The following is a 21,677-nucleotide window of genomic DNA, read 5'->3' as shown; positions in this document are numbered from 1 at the left end:
AAAGTTACAGTAGTTCTGATTTTTATTAAGTAAGCAATTATGTTATGGAGGCCCTTCCCCAACGCCTCCCCCCAATGGTCTGTTAATTCGCCCTCATTGACAAAAATCACTTTATTCCCTACCTGAACCTTCCCCCCCCCCCCCCCCCCACATCCCAGCCTTCTATCATTTGCCCTTCAACCCCTTCCCACCATTCACACAACCAATAAAAATTGTTTTTCCCACTCCCCTACCCCCCCACCCTGAAAATTTTAATCCTCCCCCATCTCCATCAGGTTCTTGCCTAGGAGCTCCTTATGGAGTTCCAAAGGCGCGCGAAGGACGAATGGCAGCCATAAAATCGGCATCGGATTGCCACTGTGCCTGCAGGTAAGTTTATTTACATGCCATTATTGTTAACTTAGATGAAGGGCCCGCCACCATGAGGCAGGGTGGGGGGGGGGGGCGGGGGGATCGCCACACAGAGGTCCCCCCGCTGCTCATAATATACGGCGGACCTTTCTCGATGTCGGGGGTCAAGGCACCCCTCCCCACCCCCCCACCATAACCCACGGAGTCGAGGGGCCGGTAAAATTCAGCCCAAGATTAAGAATTTCAAAATCAAGACTTTGCTTAACCGGGAGCAATGTTTCTTTCTTTGGCCTCCTTATCTCGAGAGACAATGGGTAAGCACCTGGAGGTGGTCAGTGGTTTGTGGAGCAGCGCCTGGAGTGGCTATAAAGGCCAATTCTAGAGTGACAGGCTCTTCCACAGGTGCTGCAGAAAAATGGGTTTGTCGGGGCTGTTACACAGTTGGCTCTCCCCTGGCGCTTCTGTCTTTTTTCCTGCCAACTGCTAAGTCTCTTCGACTTGCCACACTTTAGCCCCGCCTTTATGGCTTCCCGCCAGTTCTGGCGATTGCTGGCAACTGACTCCCACGACTTGTGATCAATGTCACAGGAGTTCATGTCGTGTTTGCAGACGTCTTTAAAGCGGAGACATGGACGGCCGGTGGGTCTGATACCAGTGGCGAGCTTGCTGTACAATGTGTCCTTGGGGATCCTGCCATCTTCCATGCGGCTCACATGGCCAAGCCATCTCAAGCGCCGCTGACTCAGTAGTGTGTATAAGCTGGGGATGTTGGCCACCTCGAGGACTTCTGTGTTGGAGATACAGTCCTGCCACCTGATGCCAAGTATTCTCCGGAAGCAGCAAAGATGGAATGAATTGAGACGTCGCTCTTGGCTGACATACGTTGTCCAGGCCTCGCTGCCATAGAGCAAGGTACTGAGGACACAGGCTTGATACACTCGGACTTTTGTGTTCCGTGTCAGTGCGCCATTTTCCCACACTCTCTTGGCCAGTCTGGACATAGCAGTGGAAGCCTTTCCCATGCGCTTGTTGATTTCTACATCTAGAGACAGGTTACTGGTGATAGTTGAGCCTAGGTAGGTGAACTCTTGAACCACTTCCAGAGCGTGGTCGCCGATATTGATGGATGGAGCATTTCTGACGTCCTGTCCCATGATGTTCGTTTTCTTGAGGCTGATGGTTAAGCCAAATTCGTTGCAGGCAGCCGCAAACCTGTTGATGAGACTCTGCAAACACTCTTCAGTGTGAGATGTTAATGCAGCATCGTCAGCAAAGGGGAGTTCCCTGATGAGGACTTTCCGTACTTTGGTCTTCGCTCTTAGACGGGCAAGGTTGAACAACATGCCACCTGATCGTGTGTGGAGGAAAGTTCCTTCTTCTGAAGACTTGAACGCATGTGAGAGCAGCAGGGAGAAGAAAATCCCAAACAGTGTGGGTGCGAGAACACAGCCCTGTTTCACACCACTCAGGATAGGAAAGGGGTATGATGAGGTGCCGCTATGCTGATTCCTCTTCGCACTTTTGCCGTAGGTGGTCAAAGCTGACTCATGGATGGCGTCACTGATGTGGGCCCACTTGGTCTCAGCATCCCCTGTGGGAGTGTTTTGAAGGGCTTTTACAAGTGAATTTAGAAATTTTTGTAACAGCTGTGGATGAGAAATTCTGCTCGTGTTGATGAGCGGGCGGCCCTTCTGCTTGGAGTGATGCATCTTCTTTGGTCTGAGTCTAACCTTGCTGCACAACAGGGAGTGGTCGGTGTCACAGTCCGCACAATGTACATCAGTGAAAACAGGGGTGATTGGTGGGACTTGATCATAAGAACTAGAAGCAGGAGCAGGAGTAAGCCATCTGGCCCCTCGAGCCTGCTCCGCCATACAATAAGATCATGGCTGATCTTTTCGTGGACTCAGATCCACTGGCCCACGCTCTCACCGTATCCCTTAATTCCTTTATTGTTCAAAAAGATATCTACCTTAGCTTTAAAAACGTTTACTGAAGTAGCATCAACTACTTCACTAGGCAAGGAATTCCATAGATTAACAACCCTCTGGGTGAAGAAGTTCCTTCTCAATTCAGTCCTAAATCTGCTCCCTCTAATCTTGAGGCTATGCCCTCTTGTCCTAGCTTCACCTGCCAGTGGAAACATCCTCTCTACTTGTATCTTATCTATTCCCTTCATAATTTTATATGTTTCTATAAGATCCCCCCTCATTCTTTTGAATTCCAATGAATATAATCCCAATCTACTCAGTCTCTCCTCATAAGCCAACCCCCTCAACTCCGGAATCAACCTAGTGAACTTCCTCTGCACCCCCTCCAGTGCCAGTATATCCTTTCTCAAGTAAGGAGACCAAAACTGCACACAGTACTCCAGGTACAGCCTTACCAGTACCTTATACAGCTGCAACATAACCTCTCTGCTTTTAAACTCAATCCCTTTAGCAATGAAGGACAAAATTCCATTTGCCTTCCTAATTACTTGCAAGTAAATTTTGGATGACCTCAAGTTTACAGAGGGTAGAATATAGGAAACCAGTCAAGAGAGCGTTAGAATAGTGTAGTCTAGAGGTAAGAAAGGCATGGATGAGGAAAACATTCTGAATCATTAAAGGCTTGAAATTGTAAGATAAACAGGCTAAAAATAAGAGTGAGGAATGTCATGCATTATGCAAATAAGGCAAAATCCCCCAACCCCATACATGCATGAAAATGTCTGTTGCCTTATCAAGGTCAAGCTTCTTGAGAATAATTCCTTCCTGATCTTTGAAAATTGGACGCATAAGCAAAGCACTGAGAATTTTTTGTACACTCATCTACTAGTTAAATATTGGCTTCTGTTCAATTTCAACGAGTGCAGTCGTTTACAGCTTTGCATTCGCTATAAAGGGTTTAAACAATTCCGATTTAAATCCAGCCAGCAGTGGCATTAAATTTGTTGCAGTGGTTGCCTGCTTTGATCCGCCTGTGCAGCTGGCAGACATTAATGACCATTGAAAGGATTTTTTTTGTTTCATGCGGCCATTGTCATCATTCGATGGGCAAACAATAAGTAACATCTGACCTAAAACAAAAACAAGAAATGCTGGATTCACTCAGCAGGTCTGACCTGCTGAGTGAATCCAGCATTTCTTGTTTTTGTTTCAGATTTCCAACATCCGCAGTATTTTGCTTTTATTTTAGTAACATCTGACCTGTTTTGGTTAATGAAATTTAACCCATTTAAAGTAACCCATTGAACTCAGTTTTACTCCTCTACTGTAACTATCTTACTTTCCATTTGATTTACATTTCTGCCAGGTTTAATCAATGGAAAAATTGACCTGTTGTGTACTTTGCAAACGTTAAAAAAGTGAATATATTTTCAGGTCTCTTGTAGCCTTCGATGTGTCAAAATTGAAGAAAGAGGTTAAACGTCTGGGCGCTCTATAATTGTTTGACTTCGGGGAATGCACTCGTTTTGTGTATGTACACAGCAAATTATATAAATAACCATCTTTTCCTCTTTCTAGACAAGATTGAGGCGGTTGAAACAAAACTGTGAGCGAACTATTTTTTGCTGCAAAGTCATCCCTGTAAAAACTGTGAACTGTAATGTAACTGAGTAAAGCGGTTTATTCATGGCGCAAAGGAGTCAAACAGTCAATCATTCTACAGACTATCCTATAGTAAAACTGAGATTAGATTTTCCCAATTTACCTAAATTTAAACGGTGGCATTCCCGCTTTCTTTTTTTCTCCCAGATATAACTGAAGCGATCTGGAATACACAGGGCAAAGTTAAGGGCAATTTGATTGACCTCGGAACTGACGAATGGGAATTGTACAAAGCGTGAGCTGGGCAATCCAGACCAATTGGCGTGGAACAAGGGCGGGACATGACGGTAGTTTTAAAAGAAGGTGATTGTGCTGGGACGCCAGAGAATCGGGGAGCTGAGTAAGGACTGGAAGGTAATTTAAAATTTTAATTGAGTTTTTTTTTAAAAGAATAATTTGAGTTCACAATCTAATTTTTAAAATGTCTTACCAAAGGAAAGACGCTTTGGTAATCTACAGTATCAGAGATTGGTGAAGAAACAGAGAGAGAATTGTTCAGTATAATGGCTATCAAATGTTTAAATTATGTATATTAATTATTTATAATTACATTATATATGAGCATTGCATTTGTAGTTTTTGGAGAATGGCGTAGAGGAAGTGTTTGCTGTCTGCCCTGAACTCTGCTGGAGTCCAGGCTGCGCTGCTGTTTCTTCGGATTACATTCTAATTGTTGATTACTTTTAATCTCAATGAAGCGTCTAGTGACGCTGCTGAACTACACGGTGTCCGCTGATCCTGCCAGATTGTCGGACGTTTGTATGAAACAGTTGGAAAGTGAACCGATCCCCCGGCCTGAAGATGGCAGTGAGACAAGTCTGAGCATGTTCCGAATGTGCAGAGTGCTGAGACCTTGGGCTGATATTTCCCCTCATTGGGGGAGTGGTAACCCTGAACCGAGTGAGGCTCGCAGTGAGGGAGGCGCTGGTGTGCTCAGCAGAAATTCCAGTCTATGCAGCAGCTTGTGTTACATTCAGCTAACTTAGTCTGCAGCTTTTGTTACTAACCTGGCTAGAATGTTGGTCAAGTAATTTACCAGTGCTGCATATGCTGAAATATACAGCAAGTCCACCAACCTCTTTGGGAGAAAAGGTTAGATTAATATAGTGAGTAAATATACCCTTTGTCAGAACTCAATGAAAGCTCCTCATAGGGAATACACCCAAAATACGAACTTGTCTTTTTCTGTGATCAGGTGCTGATCGACCTGTTATGTATTTAAGCATCTTATATTTTCAGATATAATGGTTAACTGCTGTAAATCCACTGTGTAAATCACTTTCGTGCCAAACCTATTTTGACCTGGTGGATTTAATATACTTGCCATGCCAGTGTTTGTCTGTTTTAGAGTAGGAATTAATGATGACTAAGAAAAATGTATAATGTATCATTAGAATTTGTCTAAATGTGCAGTTTTATTCTTGTGCCACTACTTACCACTCTGTGTCTCTTGTGATGCTGCTCCCTTAACAGCTGTCTTAACGTTCATCAATGTCTAAATTCTTTGTTCTACATTGAGATAATACAGTCTCCTTTACCATATGCCATTCTGCAATATGTAGAAGAATTTTATTTTGCTGCTGGGAAATGCTTTCTCTTGGAGGATACATATTCCTGCCTGCTCGTACTCCTGGCCTTTTACAGAAGCAAGTAGGCTGGCAAAAGTATCTGCAGCACTTGACATATTTTGGGATATAAATCTGTAATGCACAGCAGGGGTTTCAAACTTTGTCTTTGTGGGCATAATAGATGTCTACTGTGACACCTCAGGTTGGAAGGGGGAATTTTAAATGCATGATCTCATGATTTGCATGTTTGAAGTCACTAATACAGATGGAGCTTGTTGTTTTGCTTTAGGATTTAATCACAGATGAGATAATAACAGAGAAATAGACCTTTGCGAACCTCCAAAGCCACAAAATTCAGGGACAAATCAACCATTAATCAAAAATATAATATCTGACTGAGCTACCTGACTTTCATGGGCCACTTTTGGCCCATACGTGCCAATTTGTGCATGATATACTTGAATTCAGACAATCAAGTGAGCTTTTTTCCCCTTGCTAAGGGGCACTTCTGCTTGTAGGGAACAGGTTAACACTAAGGTGTCCTGTATTGAATTCAAGACAAATCCACTTGTCAGGAAGGGTGTAGGTGGGATTGGTTCCTGGACGTCTGATCTCATTTTAGTATAGAATTGAAACTACTTGTTTATCACAGTGGATATTCAGAACTGTTAAGTGACAAAATATTGTGTGTTTTTTTCCCTTCTGTTTCAGATGATTGGAATTGAAACACAAGGAGCAAGCAGTGAAATCCTGGCACTTGTGAGCCAGTTAAATGTGCAATTAGAACAAGAACCAAAATATCAGCCAAGGTTGAGTGGTTTGAAGGTCATCGAATCAGCGCATGAAAATGGAATTCGAATGACTGTGCGACTGAGAGAGCTTGAAGTCAAGGATCTCCTTAGTCTGTCACAGTTCTTTGGCTTTAGCACTGATGCATTTGTCCTTGCTGTCAGTTTGCTTGATAGATTCCTAGGGTTGATGAAGGTGAGGTGATTGAGTTATTTTTCTTCTCATGAGGAAAAACATTTTATGACTGCTATAATAGGAATATTAAATCCTGTGCAGATATTAGTACTTTAAAAATCGCTTGCATAATTAGACCATATTGGCACTGTAGATCCATAGAAATGCTTCTTGTTAGCATTTACATTGGGGACTCTGAATTAATGTAATCCAGGAACAAGGAATGAAAGAGTTCAGTTTGAGCCTGCTGGCAACTTTTTCTCTTGGGAACAGGGAATGAGCTTTCCTTTGACATCATGGGTACAGTCCTGCAGTTAAGACTGAACTGCAGATTGCGTAGACTTTCTGCACAAGAGGCCAGAGTTATCAATTCAGCTTGATGCTGTCTGGGTATGTGCATACGAACTAGGAGTAGGCCACTCGGCCCCTCGAGCCTGCTCCACCATTCTATAAGATCATGGCTGATCTGATTGTAACCTTGACTCTATGTTCCTGCCTACTCCCGATAACCTTTCACCTCCTTGCTTATCAAGAATCTGTCTATCTCTGCCTTAAAAATATTTAAAGATTCTGCTTCCACTGCCTTTTGATAAAAAGAGTTCCAAAGATTCACAACACTCTGAGAGAAAACGTTCTCTTCAGCTCTGTCTTATATGGGCAACCCCTTATTTTGAAATAGTGACCCTTAGTTCTAGATTCTCCCACAAGGGGAAACATTCTTTCCACATCCAGCCTGTTTAAATCAGGTCCCCTCTTACTCTCCTAAATTCCAGTGGATACAAGCCTAGCCTTTGCTCATAAGACAATCTGCGCATTCCAAGTGTTAGTCTAATAAACCTTCTCTGAACTGCTTCCAACGCATTTACATCCTTCCTTTAAATAAGGAGACCAATACTGTGCTCAGTACTCCAGATGCGGACTCGTCAATGCCCTGTATTACTGAAGCATAACCTCTCTACTTTTATATTCAATTCCCCTCACAATAAACAATAACATTCTATTAGGTTTCCTAATTACTTGCTGAACCTGCATACTAACTTTTGCGATTCGTGCATGAGGAAACCCAAATCCCTCTGCATCTCAGCTCTGCAATCTCTCACCGTTTAGATAATGTGCTTTTTTATTCTTCCTGCCAAAATGGGCAATTTCACATTTTCTCATATTATACTCCATTTGCCAGATCTTTGCCCACTCACTTAACCTTTGTAACCTCCTTATGTCCTCTTAACAATTTACTACCTATCTTTGTGTCATCAGCAAATTTAGCAACCATACCTTCAGTCCTTTCATCCAAGTCATTTATATAAATTGAAAAAAGTTGAGGCCCCAGCACTGATCCCTGCAGCACATCTTGCCAACCAGAAAATGACCCTTTTCTGCCTAGTGTTAGATAGCCAATCTTCTATTCTTGTCAATATGTTACCCCCTACACCATGAGCTTTTTTTTTTAGCAATAACCTTTGATGTGGCACCTTATCAGATGCCTTCTGGAAATCTAAGTACGGTACATCCTTTGTCCACAGCACATGTTACTTCAAAAAACTCCAATAAATTGGTTCAATGTGATTTCCCTTTCAGAAAATCATGTTGACTCTGCCTGATTCCCTTGAATTTTTCAAAGTGCCCTGCTATCACATTTTTAAGAATAGCTTTTAACATTTTCCCTAAGACAGATGTTAAGCTAGCGGTCCTGTAGTTTCCTGCTTTGTTTCCCTCCCTTTTTGTTTGAAGGAGTTACATTCACTATTTTCCAATCTAATGGAACCTTCCCCGAATCTAGGGAATTTTAGAAAATTAAAACCAACGCATCAACGATCTCACTAGCCAATTCTTTTAGGAACCTAGGATGAAGTCCATCAGGACAAAATGTGCCTTTTGTGGATGTATATCCAATTTTCTGGGGTGCCTGGCACAAGTGCATATGATTTATCTGGGCTCGACTGCAAATTATGTAATGCTTTAATATTTGAAAAGAATATTTTTCACATTAGCTGGTTGATTGTGGTATTTGTGACAAGTCAGAGGATAACATTTTTGATAATGACGCTATTATCTGCAAAATGTGTTGACGAAAAGTATGACACTTACAGGAAGTGCATGTTAATGCACAAAATTTTTAACATTGTAGATTTAACTACATACCTGAAGTCTTGGAAGTTAAGACACTAAGATCAATTATGGGTCTATTGGTGATGGACAGATAGTTGGAGATGCTGGGTTGTATTAAGCAGGGCTGTATTAAGATGCCTCCCATTTTTTGTGTGTTCCACATAGGTCTTTCTTCCTGGAGTCTAAAAGTTTAAATGCAAAGGAAGTAACGTTTTTAGGAAAACCGTGGATGTTCACTGTAACTTGGGACATATTTATGTTTTGAATTACACTTATAGATGACAGTGATACTTGTAGATTCTTGAGTATTTGCACCATGTTTGGCTTTCTTATTTAAAAAACAGAAAAAAAAGACTTGCATTTATGTTGTGCTTTTCACGACCACCGGACTTTTGAAGTGTAGTCACTGTTGTAATGTAGGAAACGGGGCAGCCAATTTGCGCACTGCAAAGCAGTGTAATATAGAGCAGATGTTGATTAAGGGATAAATATTGGCCAGGACAGCAGGGATAACTCTCCTGCTCTTCGAAATAGTGCAGTGGGATCTATAACATCTACCCAAGCAGAAGTGGATGGGGCTTCGGTTTAATGTCTCAAGCCAAAGATGGCACCTCCGACAGTGCAGCTCTCTCTCAGTACTGCACTGAAGGTGTCAGCCTTGATTTTTGTGCTCAAGCAAATGCAGTAAAGTATATTCTTTGGTTCCAGGTGCAGCCGAAACATTTATGCTGTGTGGGCCTATGCTGCTTTTACCTTGCTGTGAAGGCGACTGAAGAGGAGCACAGTATTCCACTTGCCAGTGACCTGATTCGAATCAGCCAATGTAGATTCACCGTTTCAGATATGATGAGGATGGAGAGTATTATACTGGAAAAGCTGCACTGGAGGGTGAAAGCTCCAACTGTCTTGAACTTTCTGCGACTATATCACAAACTCATTCTGAACTGTTCTTCATCTGAAAGGTATGGGAGACTTGGTTTGGGTTGTCATTTTGTTTATTTTGTGTTAGATCAGTCAGCCCAGGGACAGTTTCTGTTACTTGACGTGAGTTGGAAATATTACTTTGCTGCTGTAAATGAGATACTGCCTTATTACAGTCGCCTGGATTGCTAACTAAAGTTGAGGTCCATATGTTGTAAGTACTTGCATGAACAGAGTTTGTTACATAGAAAATAGTGATTCCCAATATTGGTAATTCTGTGCCGAGTTTGGGGGTGAGATGGGGTCTGCAAATTACTTATGCCCTTAATTAACAGTACCGTACTACATAAGTGACAGAAAAGGATTTGCTGTGAAAATATCTTGGTGAATATAAATCAACATTTGGATAGAACAAAATTCAGAAGTTATTTAGGATGTTGAAATCCTAACATTGCTACAACATGGATTAGTCAATAACCTTGAGCATGATTTCTACACACAGTTTCTGGTCTTAATCATGTTGTCGTGGAGAGGTGCTAATGTAGCTCTAATGTTTCCATGGGGAGGCGGTGGCGTAGTGGTATTATCACTGGACTAGCAGCCCAGAGACCTAGGGTATTGATCTGGAGACATGGGTTTGAATCCCACCACAGCAGAAGGTGGAATTTGAATTTAATTAATAAATCTGGAATTAAAAGCTAGTCTAATGATGGCCATGAAACCATTGTCGATTGTTGTAGAAACCCATCTGGTTCACTACTGTCCGTTAGGGAAGGAAATCTGCTGTCCTTACCTGGTCTGGCCAACATGTGACTCCAGACCCACAGCAATGTGGTTAACTCTTACATGCCCTCTGAAATGGTCTAGCAAGCCACTCAGTTGCACCTAACCCCTACGAAGTCAATAAAAAGGAATGAAACCGGACGGACCACCTAGCATCAACAATCTTCAGCCAAAAGTGCCGAGTTGATAATCCATCTTTGCCTCCTCCTGAAGTCCCCAGCATTACAGATGCCAGACCTCAGCCAATTCGATTCACTCCGCGTGATATCAAGAATCGACTGAAGGCACTGGATACTACAACGGCTATGGGTCCTGACAATATTCCGGCAATAGTACTGAAGACCTGTGCTCCAGAACTTGCTGCACCCCTAGTCAAGCTGTTCCAGTACAGTTACAACACTGGCATCTACCCGGCAACGTGGAAAATTGCCCAGGTATGTCCTGTACACAAAACGCAGGACAAGTCCAACCTGGCCAATTACCGCCCCATCAGTCTACTCTCAATCATCAGTAAAGTGATGGAAGGTGTCATTAACAGTGCTATCATGCGGCACTTGCTTAGCAATAACCTGCTCAGTGATACCCAGTTTGGGTTCTGCCAGGGCCACTCAGCACCTGACCTCATTACAGCCTTGGTTCAAGCATAGACAAAAGAGCTGAACTTAAGAGGTGAGGTGAGAGTGACTGCCCTTGACATCAAGGCAGCATTTGATCGAGTATGGCATCAAGAAGCCCTAGCAAAATTGAAGTCAATGGGAATCAGGGGGAAAACTCTCTGCTGGTTAGAATCATACCTAGTGCAAAGGAAGATGGCTGTGGTTTTTGGAGGTCAATCATCTGAGCTCCAGGACATCACTGCAGGAGTTCCTCCTAGGCCCAACCATTTTCAACTGCTTCATCAATTACCTTCCTTCAATCATAAGGTCAGAAGTGGAGATGTTCGTTGCTGATTGCACAATGTTCAGCACCATTCGCAACTCCTCAAATACTGAAGCAGTCCGTGTAGAAATGCAGCAAGACCTGGACAATATCCAGGCTTGGGCTGATAAGTGGCAAGTAACATTTGCGCCACACAAGTGCCAGGCAATGACCATCTCCAACAAGAGAGAATCTAACCATCTCCCCTTGACATTCAATGGCCATTGCCATCGCTGAATCCCCCACTATCAACATCCTAGGGGCTACCATTGACCAGAAACTGAACTGGAGTAGCCATATAAATACCGTGGCTACAAGAGCAGGTCAGAGGCTAGGAATCCTGCGGCGAGTAACTCACCACCTGACTCCCCAAAGCCTGTCCACCATCTACAAGGCACAAGTCAGGAGTGTGATGGAATACTCTCCACTTGCCTGGATGGGTGCAGCTCCAACAACACTCAAGAAGCTCGACACCATCCAGGACAAAGCAGCCCGCTTGATTGGAATACCATCCACAAACATTCACTCCCTCCATCACTGATGCACAGTGGCAGCAGTATGTACCATCTACAAGATGCACTGCAGCAATGCACCAAGGCTCCTTAGACAGCACCTTTCAAACCCGCGACCTCTACCACCTCGAAGGACAAGCAAATGCATGGGAACACCACCACGTGCAAGTTCCCCTCCAAGTCACACACCATCCTGACTTGGAACTGTATCGCTTTTCCTTCACTGTCGCTGGGTCAAAATCCTGGAATTCCCTACCTACAGCAGTGTGGGTGTACCTACCTCACATGGACTGCAGCGGTTTAAGAAGGCAGCTCACCACCACCTTCTCAAGGGCAATTAGGAATGGGCAATAAATGCTGGCATAGCCAGTGATGCCCACTTCCCATGAATGAATATTTTTTTAAAAACTGAAGAATTGTCAGACTTTCCCCTGGGGTAATGTGCTCTGCCTAGCCCCAGAGGTGGCTCTTGCAAACCTTCTTGTGGTGACTTAGAGTTTGCAGAGGCTTGTCTACCATTTACTTCCTTGTTCTCAGTTCAGGGGATAGTGTGTAATGTATGGATGAAAAGCAGGGACATTTTAATCCTGGATGTTGCATGCTATATTGGATTGATGAAAATTGAGTCCACTAATGTGTAGAGAAATTGTACAACTACGTTAAACACTGCTGGGTTACTCAAGCAATAGAATCTTGTCTGACACAGACTCTCCTTTTAGGAAAAAGATGCTGAATCTTGAGCGACTCGAATCCCAGCTCAAAGCTTGTAATTGTCGCTTTGTCTTCTCCAAGACGAAAGTAAGTTTAGACACTAGTGCAAAAAATTTTCTTTAAAAAAAAATTAAATGTTTAATTTTTAAAAAAAATTAACAATTATATTTTTCAGGGGTCAGTATTGGCAGTTTCACTCCTCGCACTGGAGGTCCAAACGCAGAAGTTGCATGAATTAATGGAGACCATAGAGAGTCTGCAGCAGCATTCCAAAGTGAGTGGTGCTGTGTTACATCAAGCTGCCGACACTAGGCTGCAGATTTACCTTGTAGTTAAAAATATAACAGCTGATATAGCTCCTTCTAAAATAGTGAGTTGAGGATTTAAATAGCAGATAATTCTACTGTGAATACTTTTTTTAGAGGAACTGTGCCAAGGAACTTGGGACTGGGCAAAATTGTTTTTATCAAAGCTTTTTATCTACTTACTGTAACAGTAAAACAGGCTGAACCTTTTCTAGGGAGTGGTTTGGGAAACCATTCTTTTCAGTTGAACAACAGTGGGAGATCAACGTGGGTCCAAATGGTGGGGCTGAAATTCATCTTGAGTCGTAGCGCAAAACCGGCAATAATGAATTGGCAATAAAAACAGGAAATGCTGGAAATACTCAGCAGGTCTGGCAGCATCTATGGGAAGAGAAGTAGTGTTAATGTTTCAGGTCAGTGACCCTTCATCAGAACTGGAATTGGCGGCCTGTTTTATACTTTGCCAGATTTAGAATATTTAATGTAGTCTTCCGGTTTGGAAATGCACTGATTCTAAAAATCTCATCCTTGTTTTGAAATTTCTCCAAGGCCCTCTCTATCTCTGTAATGTCCTCCAGCGCCAAAATCCTCCAAGATAGCTGAGCTCCTCTAATTCTGACTTCTTGAGCATCCCTGATTTTAATCGCTCCACCATTTGTGGCCATGCCTTCAGCTGCCTAGGCCCTAAGCTCTGGAATACCCTCTACACCTCTCCACCCCTCTACCTCACTTTCCTGCTTTAAGACACTCTGAAACCTACCTCTTTCACCAAGCTTTTGGTCATTTCCTCTAATATCTTATGTGGCTCAGTGTCAGATTTTGTTTGATAATGTTCCTGGGTAGAGCCTTGGGATGTTTTAATATGTTAAAGGCACTATGTAAATGCAAGTTGTTGTTGGAGTGTAAACAGGCAGTCTATTCGCTATTGCCCTGTCTTGACCTAGAGTCCAAAATGAATTTCACCCCAGTGTCTCTATATATCTTTTGCCTCCTTGGATAGTACACATCTTGACTATTAAAAGCATCTATTTTCCACCCTTTGTGCCCAGAAGCTGAAATCTTGTAAATCCTGCAAACCCTTCTTTCATACTCTAAAGCCGCAATAAAATTTCAGCCTCATATTTCCACATTGCATTTTCATAGTTACTTCTTGGATTACCTGCACGATTAATGGTGCCGTTCTCTTTGGCTGGTTCCAGTGGTGCCCTCCAATGAATTAGTGGTGGAGTTAGTTTTGAAAATTACAATAGATTAAAACACTCTAATAGAGAGATTTGACTGTTGTGTCTTGACTTTTTTTGGGGGGAGAAATTCTAGTTTTACAACTATTTTCTGTTTCCCACAGATAAGTGACCATGATTTGTTCCATTGGAGAGATCGTGTTGTAGAATGTTTAGCAGAGTATTCATCATCTAGGTGCTCCAGACCTAGTTGCAAAAAACTCATGTGGATTGTATCGAGACACACATCTAGGCAACTGCACAGTTACCATCGTATAACTCCTCTTCCGACGATTCCTGAAGCTGCCAGTTATACTGAACGAGGTATGGACACCTGTAATCCTTTTTTGCAATAATTAATTAGACTTGCAACTGCTCGTTTTTTGTTTTATAACCAAATTGCAAACTTTTATTCTCTCTTTTCCCCCCAATAATTCCTCTGAACTCATGTTCCCCCACCACCATAAATGTGTGTTTTCCTGACTTGGCAGCCAGTTTGTTTCCTTGTGCTTCTCTGTTTTTGTTGTATCATATATTAATAGGTGTACAGAAATTACCAAATTGCACTTCCTTTTAATTATGGTGGACAATCTATATTTATTCCACTATAAGAATAGCTTTGAATTTTTTTCACTAACAATGCTGCATATAGAAACTAAATAGACAGGAATTAAACTCTCATTTTGGGATTATTTTCCACAGAATGCTTTGTGGGAGGGATGGGGAGTTACTGTTAAATGTTTTTTTTTAAAGCAAGGTGCATTCACATGGTTTTCATGTTTTTTTAAAGCAATGAGATGAGTTATTAAAATTAATTTTCTCCACAAATTGTTAACCAATAAACAATTCAATAGCTTGTCTCGTTAATCAGTAAATACCTCACACTGATTATATTAATCCAGGCATTTGGCAGGGTTGTCTGGCAGGCCTTGTTTAAGATTGTTAATAAAAAATGCTTATATCCAAAAAGCGACAGGCACAGACAGTTGTGACTTGCAAAGGCCCGACTCAGAAATTTAGCATGAAGGAGGGTTGCTAGGAGTTACTTTGTTGAAGTCAAGTAAGACAACACAATGATATGGAAAAGAATGGCATCATCATTATTTTGTATTATTACTCAAAGACAAGTTGTACTGATCGAATTAATGCTGTCAAGGCTATAACTGTTGCTTGGTTATCTTCACTTGCTCTGAAACAATGCGTATTTGGCCTCATTCTATCACATACTTTTTTGGGTCTCTACAAAGTTTGGAGAGGCATGTGAAAGTTATAAATAACTGGCTCTGAACTCAAAGTGGCACTATTGTTTTGGGTTATGCCATCATAAAATTAAATATTTGAAAGTACAAGTATACCCCTAAACATCAGATATTCTGATCATTACTGCAGTACCCTAGAGAATTTCTAAAACAAGACCTTAAGCCTGTAACAGAAACCTAGTGGTGCTTTATTCTATACTTTTTTTTTTATGCTTAAAATGCTGTTGCTTTTTCGCAGAAATATAGGCTGATTTATGTTGTAAACTGTTCAGACACCCTAATGTCTGGACATGGACATATTCTGGTTTGTGAGCTATAATTTTTTGAAAGACAAATCCTAATACATGTTTTCCATTTCTTTCCCTCCTGCAGAACCTTAATACATGGTGCACCAAAAAGAAACAACTTTTATCAGATTGAGTGCCTCAGCAGTTAATTAATTTGTTCAGTCTTCACAAGAAGTGTCCTATTCAAGAGCTACAGCTTGCAGTGAAGCAGTGTGTAGTATGTAGTTCTGAAAAATAACATTGGCAGCTATTTTTTATGATTGCTTTTCTAAATGTTTTTAAATTCTGAGATGTGGTGAATATGATATCTAACTTTTTGCATATAGGTACTTAAGTATTCAATTTTTGATAGTTGAATATAGGGTTCAGGCAAATATTGACTTTATACACAATCATTCTTTATTCAGTTTATTGGTTTAATGTAAAACCTCGAAGTTTTTAATCATTCTAGGTCTAAATGTGCATGTCTCATTCATTAGGGAATTAGAAATTGATTCTCCATAAGGCAAGTTCCATTAGCCTATAGGTCACTTAATAGTCATGATCTTCTCCCTTCCTCCCATTTTAAACTAAAATAATTGAATTTCAATTAGATGCAGACATACTCCATAAGTGGACAGGAGTTATTCTATTGAGGCTACTTTTGCAGATTTATGTATCAGATGTAGTCTGGTCTTTAGCTTATATTTTTTGCTGTATCAATGGTTGAGAAAAGTCTAAGTTTCATAACACTCCCTTTATTTTCTGCTTAAAAAAAAATCTCGTGCCTCCCTGGATCATGCAGCCAGTCTGCATCGACAACAATAAATGCTATTGGAGGGGATGGAAATAAAAATATTTTGTTTTAAATGCTGAAGATAACCATTTGCACTATAATGAAAAAAAAGACTTGCATTTATAAAACATCCTGAAGTGCTTTATAGCCAATGAAGTCCATTGGAAGTGTAGTAACCATTGCAATCTAGGAAACACAGCAGCCAATTTGCATACAGCAAGGTCCCACAAACAGCAGTATGATAATGACCAGATAATCTGCTGATTGAGGATTAAATATTGGCCAGAACACAGGTGCTACTGTTCTTCGAAATAGTGCCATGGGATCTTTTGCATTCACCTGAGAGAGCAGGCAGGACCTCAGTTTAGCATCTCCTCTGAAAGACATCACCTCCCTTAGTGTAGTACTGCCTCTGTTAGCCAAGATTCTTGTACCTGAGTCACTGGAATGGGACTTGAATTCAAACTTTCAGACTGAGAGGCAAGAGTGCTACCAACTGAGCCACTTCTTTTTTTAAAAATTGGCTGAAAAGTGCTTTGGAACGTTCTGGAAACTTGAAAGGTAGACTGTACATGTATTCGTTATTATTTCTTGGTGATCTTGTTTCTTACGCCGTGTGGCTTTGGTTAACAAAAGAAAGTTGATGCATGTCCGTATACATTTATTTGCCTCTGTTGTCAGTTATGTGCTCTACCTGTCCTTTATCAGTAAACATTTGAGTTGTAAGGTGTATCTCATGGATCCCGATAGTACACCAGTAGGCATCCTTTAGTTAGCCACTTGTTAAATTATTTGTTTCTTCATGCTTATAATTCAGTTGCATTTGGAATTTGCTTTTGTTGGTAATCTGAGGGATGACTGTCCATTCCTAACCTTGCAACCTTTGTGATTTGAACTGATCAAGGAGAATAGTATTAGATAATGATTCACTTTATCTCAGTAAGAATGGGAATCACTTGCTTCTCTTTAATTTTGTATTTAGAATATGTGCCTAAACTCTACAAACTATTAAATTTGCTCAGCACTCAGATACATCTTAATTTCTGGATTAGAAGCTGTTTTTATTTTAAAAAGACAGATTGGTGGAGAGTGAGGTTTTTTTCTTCACATGATTTTATAGAAGTAGAAGATTTAAATTTTATTCCTACAACTCATTCTGCTGAAATCACTATTTGGTAGTGTTTCTACTTTAGTCTCAGAATAGTGTAAATGAGTGTCACTGTTGGATATGTGCAAAGCTGATGCATACTTTAGTGAGAAGTCCTAATGGCCATGCATTGCTATGCTTCAACAGCAAACTACACTTTGCATAGTTCTCAGTTATATATTAACTTCAATTCAGAAATTGGAGCACAGTTGTACAAAGAAGTTAATTTTGGTCACCCAGTGTTGAATTAACACACCTATAAGTACGAGTATTACCAATTGAAATTGCCTTGTGGAGAATAAGAATGGAGGAATGGAAGGTTTTGATGTGGCTTTTGTAGCACATCAAGATATGATGGGCACGTTGTTGCCATGGGCAAACTGATTACTCCCATGCTTCCATAGTGCTGCATTATTGGCAATTCATTTCCTGATTGTTGCATAATACAGTTATAGAGTCAGACCGAAACAGGCCCTTCGGCCCACCGAGTCCGTGCCAATCATCATCTTCTTCTTTTGGCCTCCTTATCTCGAGAGACAATGGATAAGCGCCTGGAGGTGGTCAGTGGTTTGTGAAGCAGCGCCTGGAGTGGCTATAAAGGCCAATTCTAGAGTGACAGGCTCTTCCACAGGTGTTGCAGAGAAATTTGTTTGTCGGGGCTGTTACAAAGTTGGCTCTCCCCTTGCGCCTCTGTCTTCTTTCCTGCCAACTACTAAGTCTCTTCGACTCGCCACATTTTAGCCCCGTCTTTATGGCTGCCCGCCAGCTCTGGCGAACAACGCTGGCAACTGACTCCCACGACTTGTGATCAATGTCACAGGATTTCATGTCGTGTTTGCAGACGTCTTTAAAGCGGAAACATGGACGGCCGGTGGGTCTGATACCAGTGGCGAGCTCGCTGTACAATGTGTCTTTGGGGATCCTGCCATCTTCCATGCGGCTCACATGGCCAAGCCATCTCAAGCGCCGCTGACTCAGTAGTGTGTATAAGCTGGGGATGTTGGCCGCCTTGAGGACTTCTGTGTTGGAGATACGGTCCTGCCACCTGATGCCAAGTATTCTCCGGAGGCAGCGAAGATGGAATGAATTGAGACGTCGCTCTTGGCTGACATACGTTGTCCAGGCCTCGCTGCCATAGAGCAAGGTACTGAAGACACAGGCCTGATACACTCGGACTTTTGCGTTCAACCATCAACCACCCATTTATACTAATCCTATGTTAATCCCATTTTTCCCTCTCACATCCCCATCTTCCCTCAATTCTCCTACCACCTATCTACAATAGGGGCAATTTTCTACAATGGCCAATTTACCTATTAACCCGCAAGTCTTTGACATGCTATGCTTTCTCTTATTACAAAAAGGCTTTTATTTAGTCTTCACTGAAAATTCAAGCATTGCTTAAGATGCTATTTTTTTTTTATTTTGCAAGAGATTCCATAGTAAAGGATTGTTTTAATTTCAGGATAGTTTCTAGGCATAGACATAGAAGCTGATTGACTGTAGTTCCCTAACTCCTAAAAATGTTGGACTGGGGTAGGAGAAATTAATTTTAGGTAGTTTTAGGAAAATGCTTTGAGGAAGGGAGTAGAAGTTCAGTTACAATGAAGGTAAAGCTTTTGAGCATGGATTTTAGTAGAATCAGGTGTTGAGTTTATATCTGAACCATAAAGAAGCTATGTGCCATAAAACCAACCAAGTGAAATCATTTTTAATGAAAGGAATGGTTGGAATACATTTTTCAGCAGCATTATTTTGTATGTTTTATAAATGAAAAGCAAAAAAAAATTAATTAGTGTAGCGCTCTACTGCATTCAGTGCTTGAAAGGCTGATTCTGAAATAATGGAAAGCTACTAGGTCAGAATATTTTAGCACTTTTTTAAAAAAAAATTATAAAAATGCTGAAGTGAGGCCCACATCAAATTACCTGAAGGGTTCAACTTTTTTACTTTCTTTTTGTAAACTCTAAGCTTCTTGGAAACTTACTAAAATTATTTTTTGGTTTGCTGCACTAACCTAATCAAACCGTTTGGCTCTCTGCTTATGCTGCTGTTTTACTGATTTATTGCATTTTGTGAATTAAACAATTGAGTACTGAGGGCTTTAAGCTTGCTGGTTACGACCAACAAAGACAACTTGTTCTTTACATTACTAGCATTTGGGAGGGGAAAAACGTGCAGCTCTTTTTTTTTTTTGATCACATACAAGAAGCTTGTATAATAAACATGCTTTTTGAAGTTATTTACATTTGATTTACAAGATTTATGTAATTCAGTTTGAGACTGTTAAATGTTACTGTAAAAGGCATTTTGTGGAGGAAATGCTTCTGAATTTTTCCATTTGGCTTGATGTCGTTTTTAAATCACTGAAGTTGTAATAAAGGAATTATATGTATAAGATTAATAGAAGAAAACAAAGATTGAAATCCAACTGTGGAAATTCAGACAAATGTTAAGAATTTATTTTGTGTAATACTTCATCAGGACCTTCTAGGTGATATTTACAAAGTCATTTTTGTTCACTGTTTGCTTTAAAAGATTTACACTCGTTCAGTATTGTGTTTTTTATGGTTAGTGTGCAATGTTTATGTTTACGTTTTAATTTATTTAAATTAGGCTAGTTCCTTTTAGCCAATGAATTGATCATTTTTGCTGGTACAGTGCAATATATGACTGGTTTAGTTAAAAGTCTATGGCGGGGGTTGGGGGAGGGGGGGGTTGCAGTTTACAAACAACTGTGACTTGGTTATACTTCCGAATTTTAATTTTAAAAATACTTTGATTTATATTCTGTTAAGAGATGCCAGGCATTTACAGTCAATTACTAGCAAAGGTGTTTGCATGGAGATGATTACTTAAACAGAATGAGAATCTCCAGTTTGGTTTTCAATAAATTTCTGTTTCTTTAAAAAAAAAAGTGTGAAAAACTTGTTTGTGTCTCAAAGATGTTTTATCCACTAATGTGAATCCATTGATGGCTGTTAGACAAATGCTTTAGAAATGTGATGCTATATAAGCTTTAAAAAACAAATGATGCTGATTAGTGTCTCACAATGTAGTCTGCCTTTTGGAAATTGTGGCTTAAAATAGTACCTATATATGTTTTGTTATAGATAAAAGTATTCACCTCAGAAATTGGTCCAAACTCCAATATTTGATCTTTGTAGAGTGACCTTTTATTGAATATACACTGAAATTGTCATCAAGGTTTCAAGGTTGGTTAATTATTATTTCAACTGTGCCAGGTTTGTGGCTAGAAGAATTTGAGAAGAGCATTTCTTTATTTCTGCTGTCCCCTTCCAGCTCCTTTTGTCCTTTTACTCAGATAGTGTATATTTAATAAATTCTATGTTTTTTGTGGGAGGGTGTTGATTTAATTCCCGCTTCCTTCAGGCAGAAGTTAGTTTTGGAATATGGAACATGGGTTCAGATTCCTTTCATCTGAGAGTATAGATTTTTCGAACATGAATTTGCTTCTCTTCCTCCTCCATATTCAGGTTGTAAGTGGAATAATCAATTTAAAAATTTAACACCTAGCAAGATTGGCTGCAAGCATCCAGTGTAAATTTAGTGAACTGATAAAACAGAAATAAATACACAAAGATGTGTTATACTTCAAAGGAAAATGAGAACATTAATTCAGCTGTGAATCTCAAGAAATGTTGGAAAGTTCTTGAAATAAGTAAAATCTGTAGAAAATGTCGTGTCAGAAAGAAAGCAGTCGGTCTGGCTTAGGGTTACAAGTCTAATAACCATTTCTCAGCCAAGTCCAGAAATTGATTCAAAGTGCATTTATACTATAAATAAAGCTAACTGTGACTACTTGAAATTGGATTCGTAGAAAACAAATATACCAGGAAATTGTATGCCAAGATGCGCTAACAAAAGCAACCCAGATAGAAATGATGGACAGATAAAGACCCTCTTCCATCTGGTATATCACAATATTTTCACTCTCCATGTGATCTCCTAAAAGGCAAAAAAAAAACAGAAACCCAGATAGATTTTGCTGGGGGTGCTGGGGTGGTGTGGAATCTGTAAAAAGCCCTTCCAACCCAGCTGGGTGATCAAAACTAGTCCAGGAGATGGGTCTGGCTCTGAATTCCCTGCAGTACCAACTTTTGTAAGAAGTAATGCCCACTCTGAACTGGAAACAGATCCATCTCTCAGTTGAAGGAATTCAATGAATTGGCATTGACCCTATGAAATGACAGCTTGCTCCAGAGGTCCACTATTGTCTGGGCAATGAACCACC

General features: G+C 40.6%; 1 protein-coding gene across 1 annotated transcript; it reads left to right on the top strand.

Moving 5' to 3' along the window:
* Positions 1-4,211: 4,211 nt before the first annotated feature.
* ccng1 (cyclin G1) lies at positions 4,212-20,565 on the top strand. Its single transcript, XM_068043831.1, has 7 exons — positions 4,212-4,298; positions 6,224-6,496; positions 9,293-9,546; positions 12,438-12,516; positions 12,605-12,703; positions 14,080-14,278; positions 15,586-20,565. The coding sequence occupies exons 2-7, from the start codon at positions 6,224-6,226 to the stop codon at positions 15,591-15,593; spliced, it is 912 nt and encodes a 303-aa protein (XP_067899932.1). The 5' UTR covers positions 4,212-4,298; the 3' UTR covers positions 15,594-20,565.
* Positions 20,566-21,677: the final 1,112 nt, after the last annotated feature.

Source organism: Heterodontus francisci, chromosome 12 (genome assembly GCF_036365525.1).
Source record: "Heterodontus francisci isolate sHetFra1 chromosome 12, sHetFra1.hap1, whole genome shotgun sequence".
Lineage (NCBI taxonomy): Eukaryota > Metazoa > Chordata > Chondrichthyes > Heterodontiformes > Heterodontidae > Heterodontus > Heterodontus francisci.
The sequence above is the reverse complement of the archived record's forward strand: the minus strand, read 5'-3'. Positions and strand labels throughout refer to the sequence as shown.

Coding starts and splice junctions, on each gene's coding strand:
- ccng1 (XM_068043831.1), top strand. CDS start 6,224: ATGATTGGAATTGAAACACAAGGAGCAAGCAGTGAAATCCTGGCACTT. Junction 6,497..9,292: donor GATTCCTAGGGTTGATGAAG/GTGAGGTGATTG, acceptor CTTTGGTTCCAG/GTGCAGCCGAAACATTTATG. Junction 12,704..14,079: donor GTCTGCAGCAGCATTCCAAA/GTGAGTGGTGCT, acceptor TGTTTCCCACAG/ATAAGTGACCATGATTTGTT.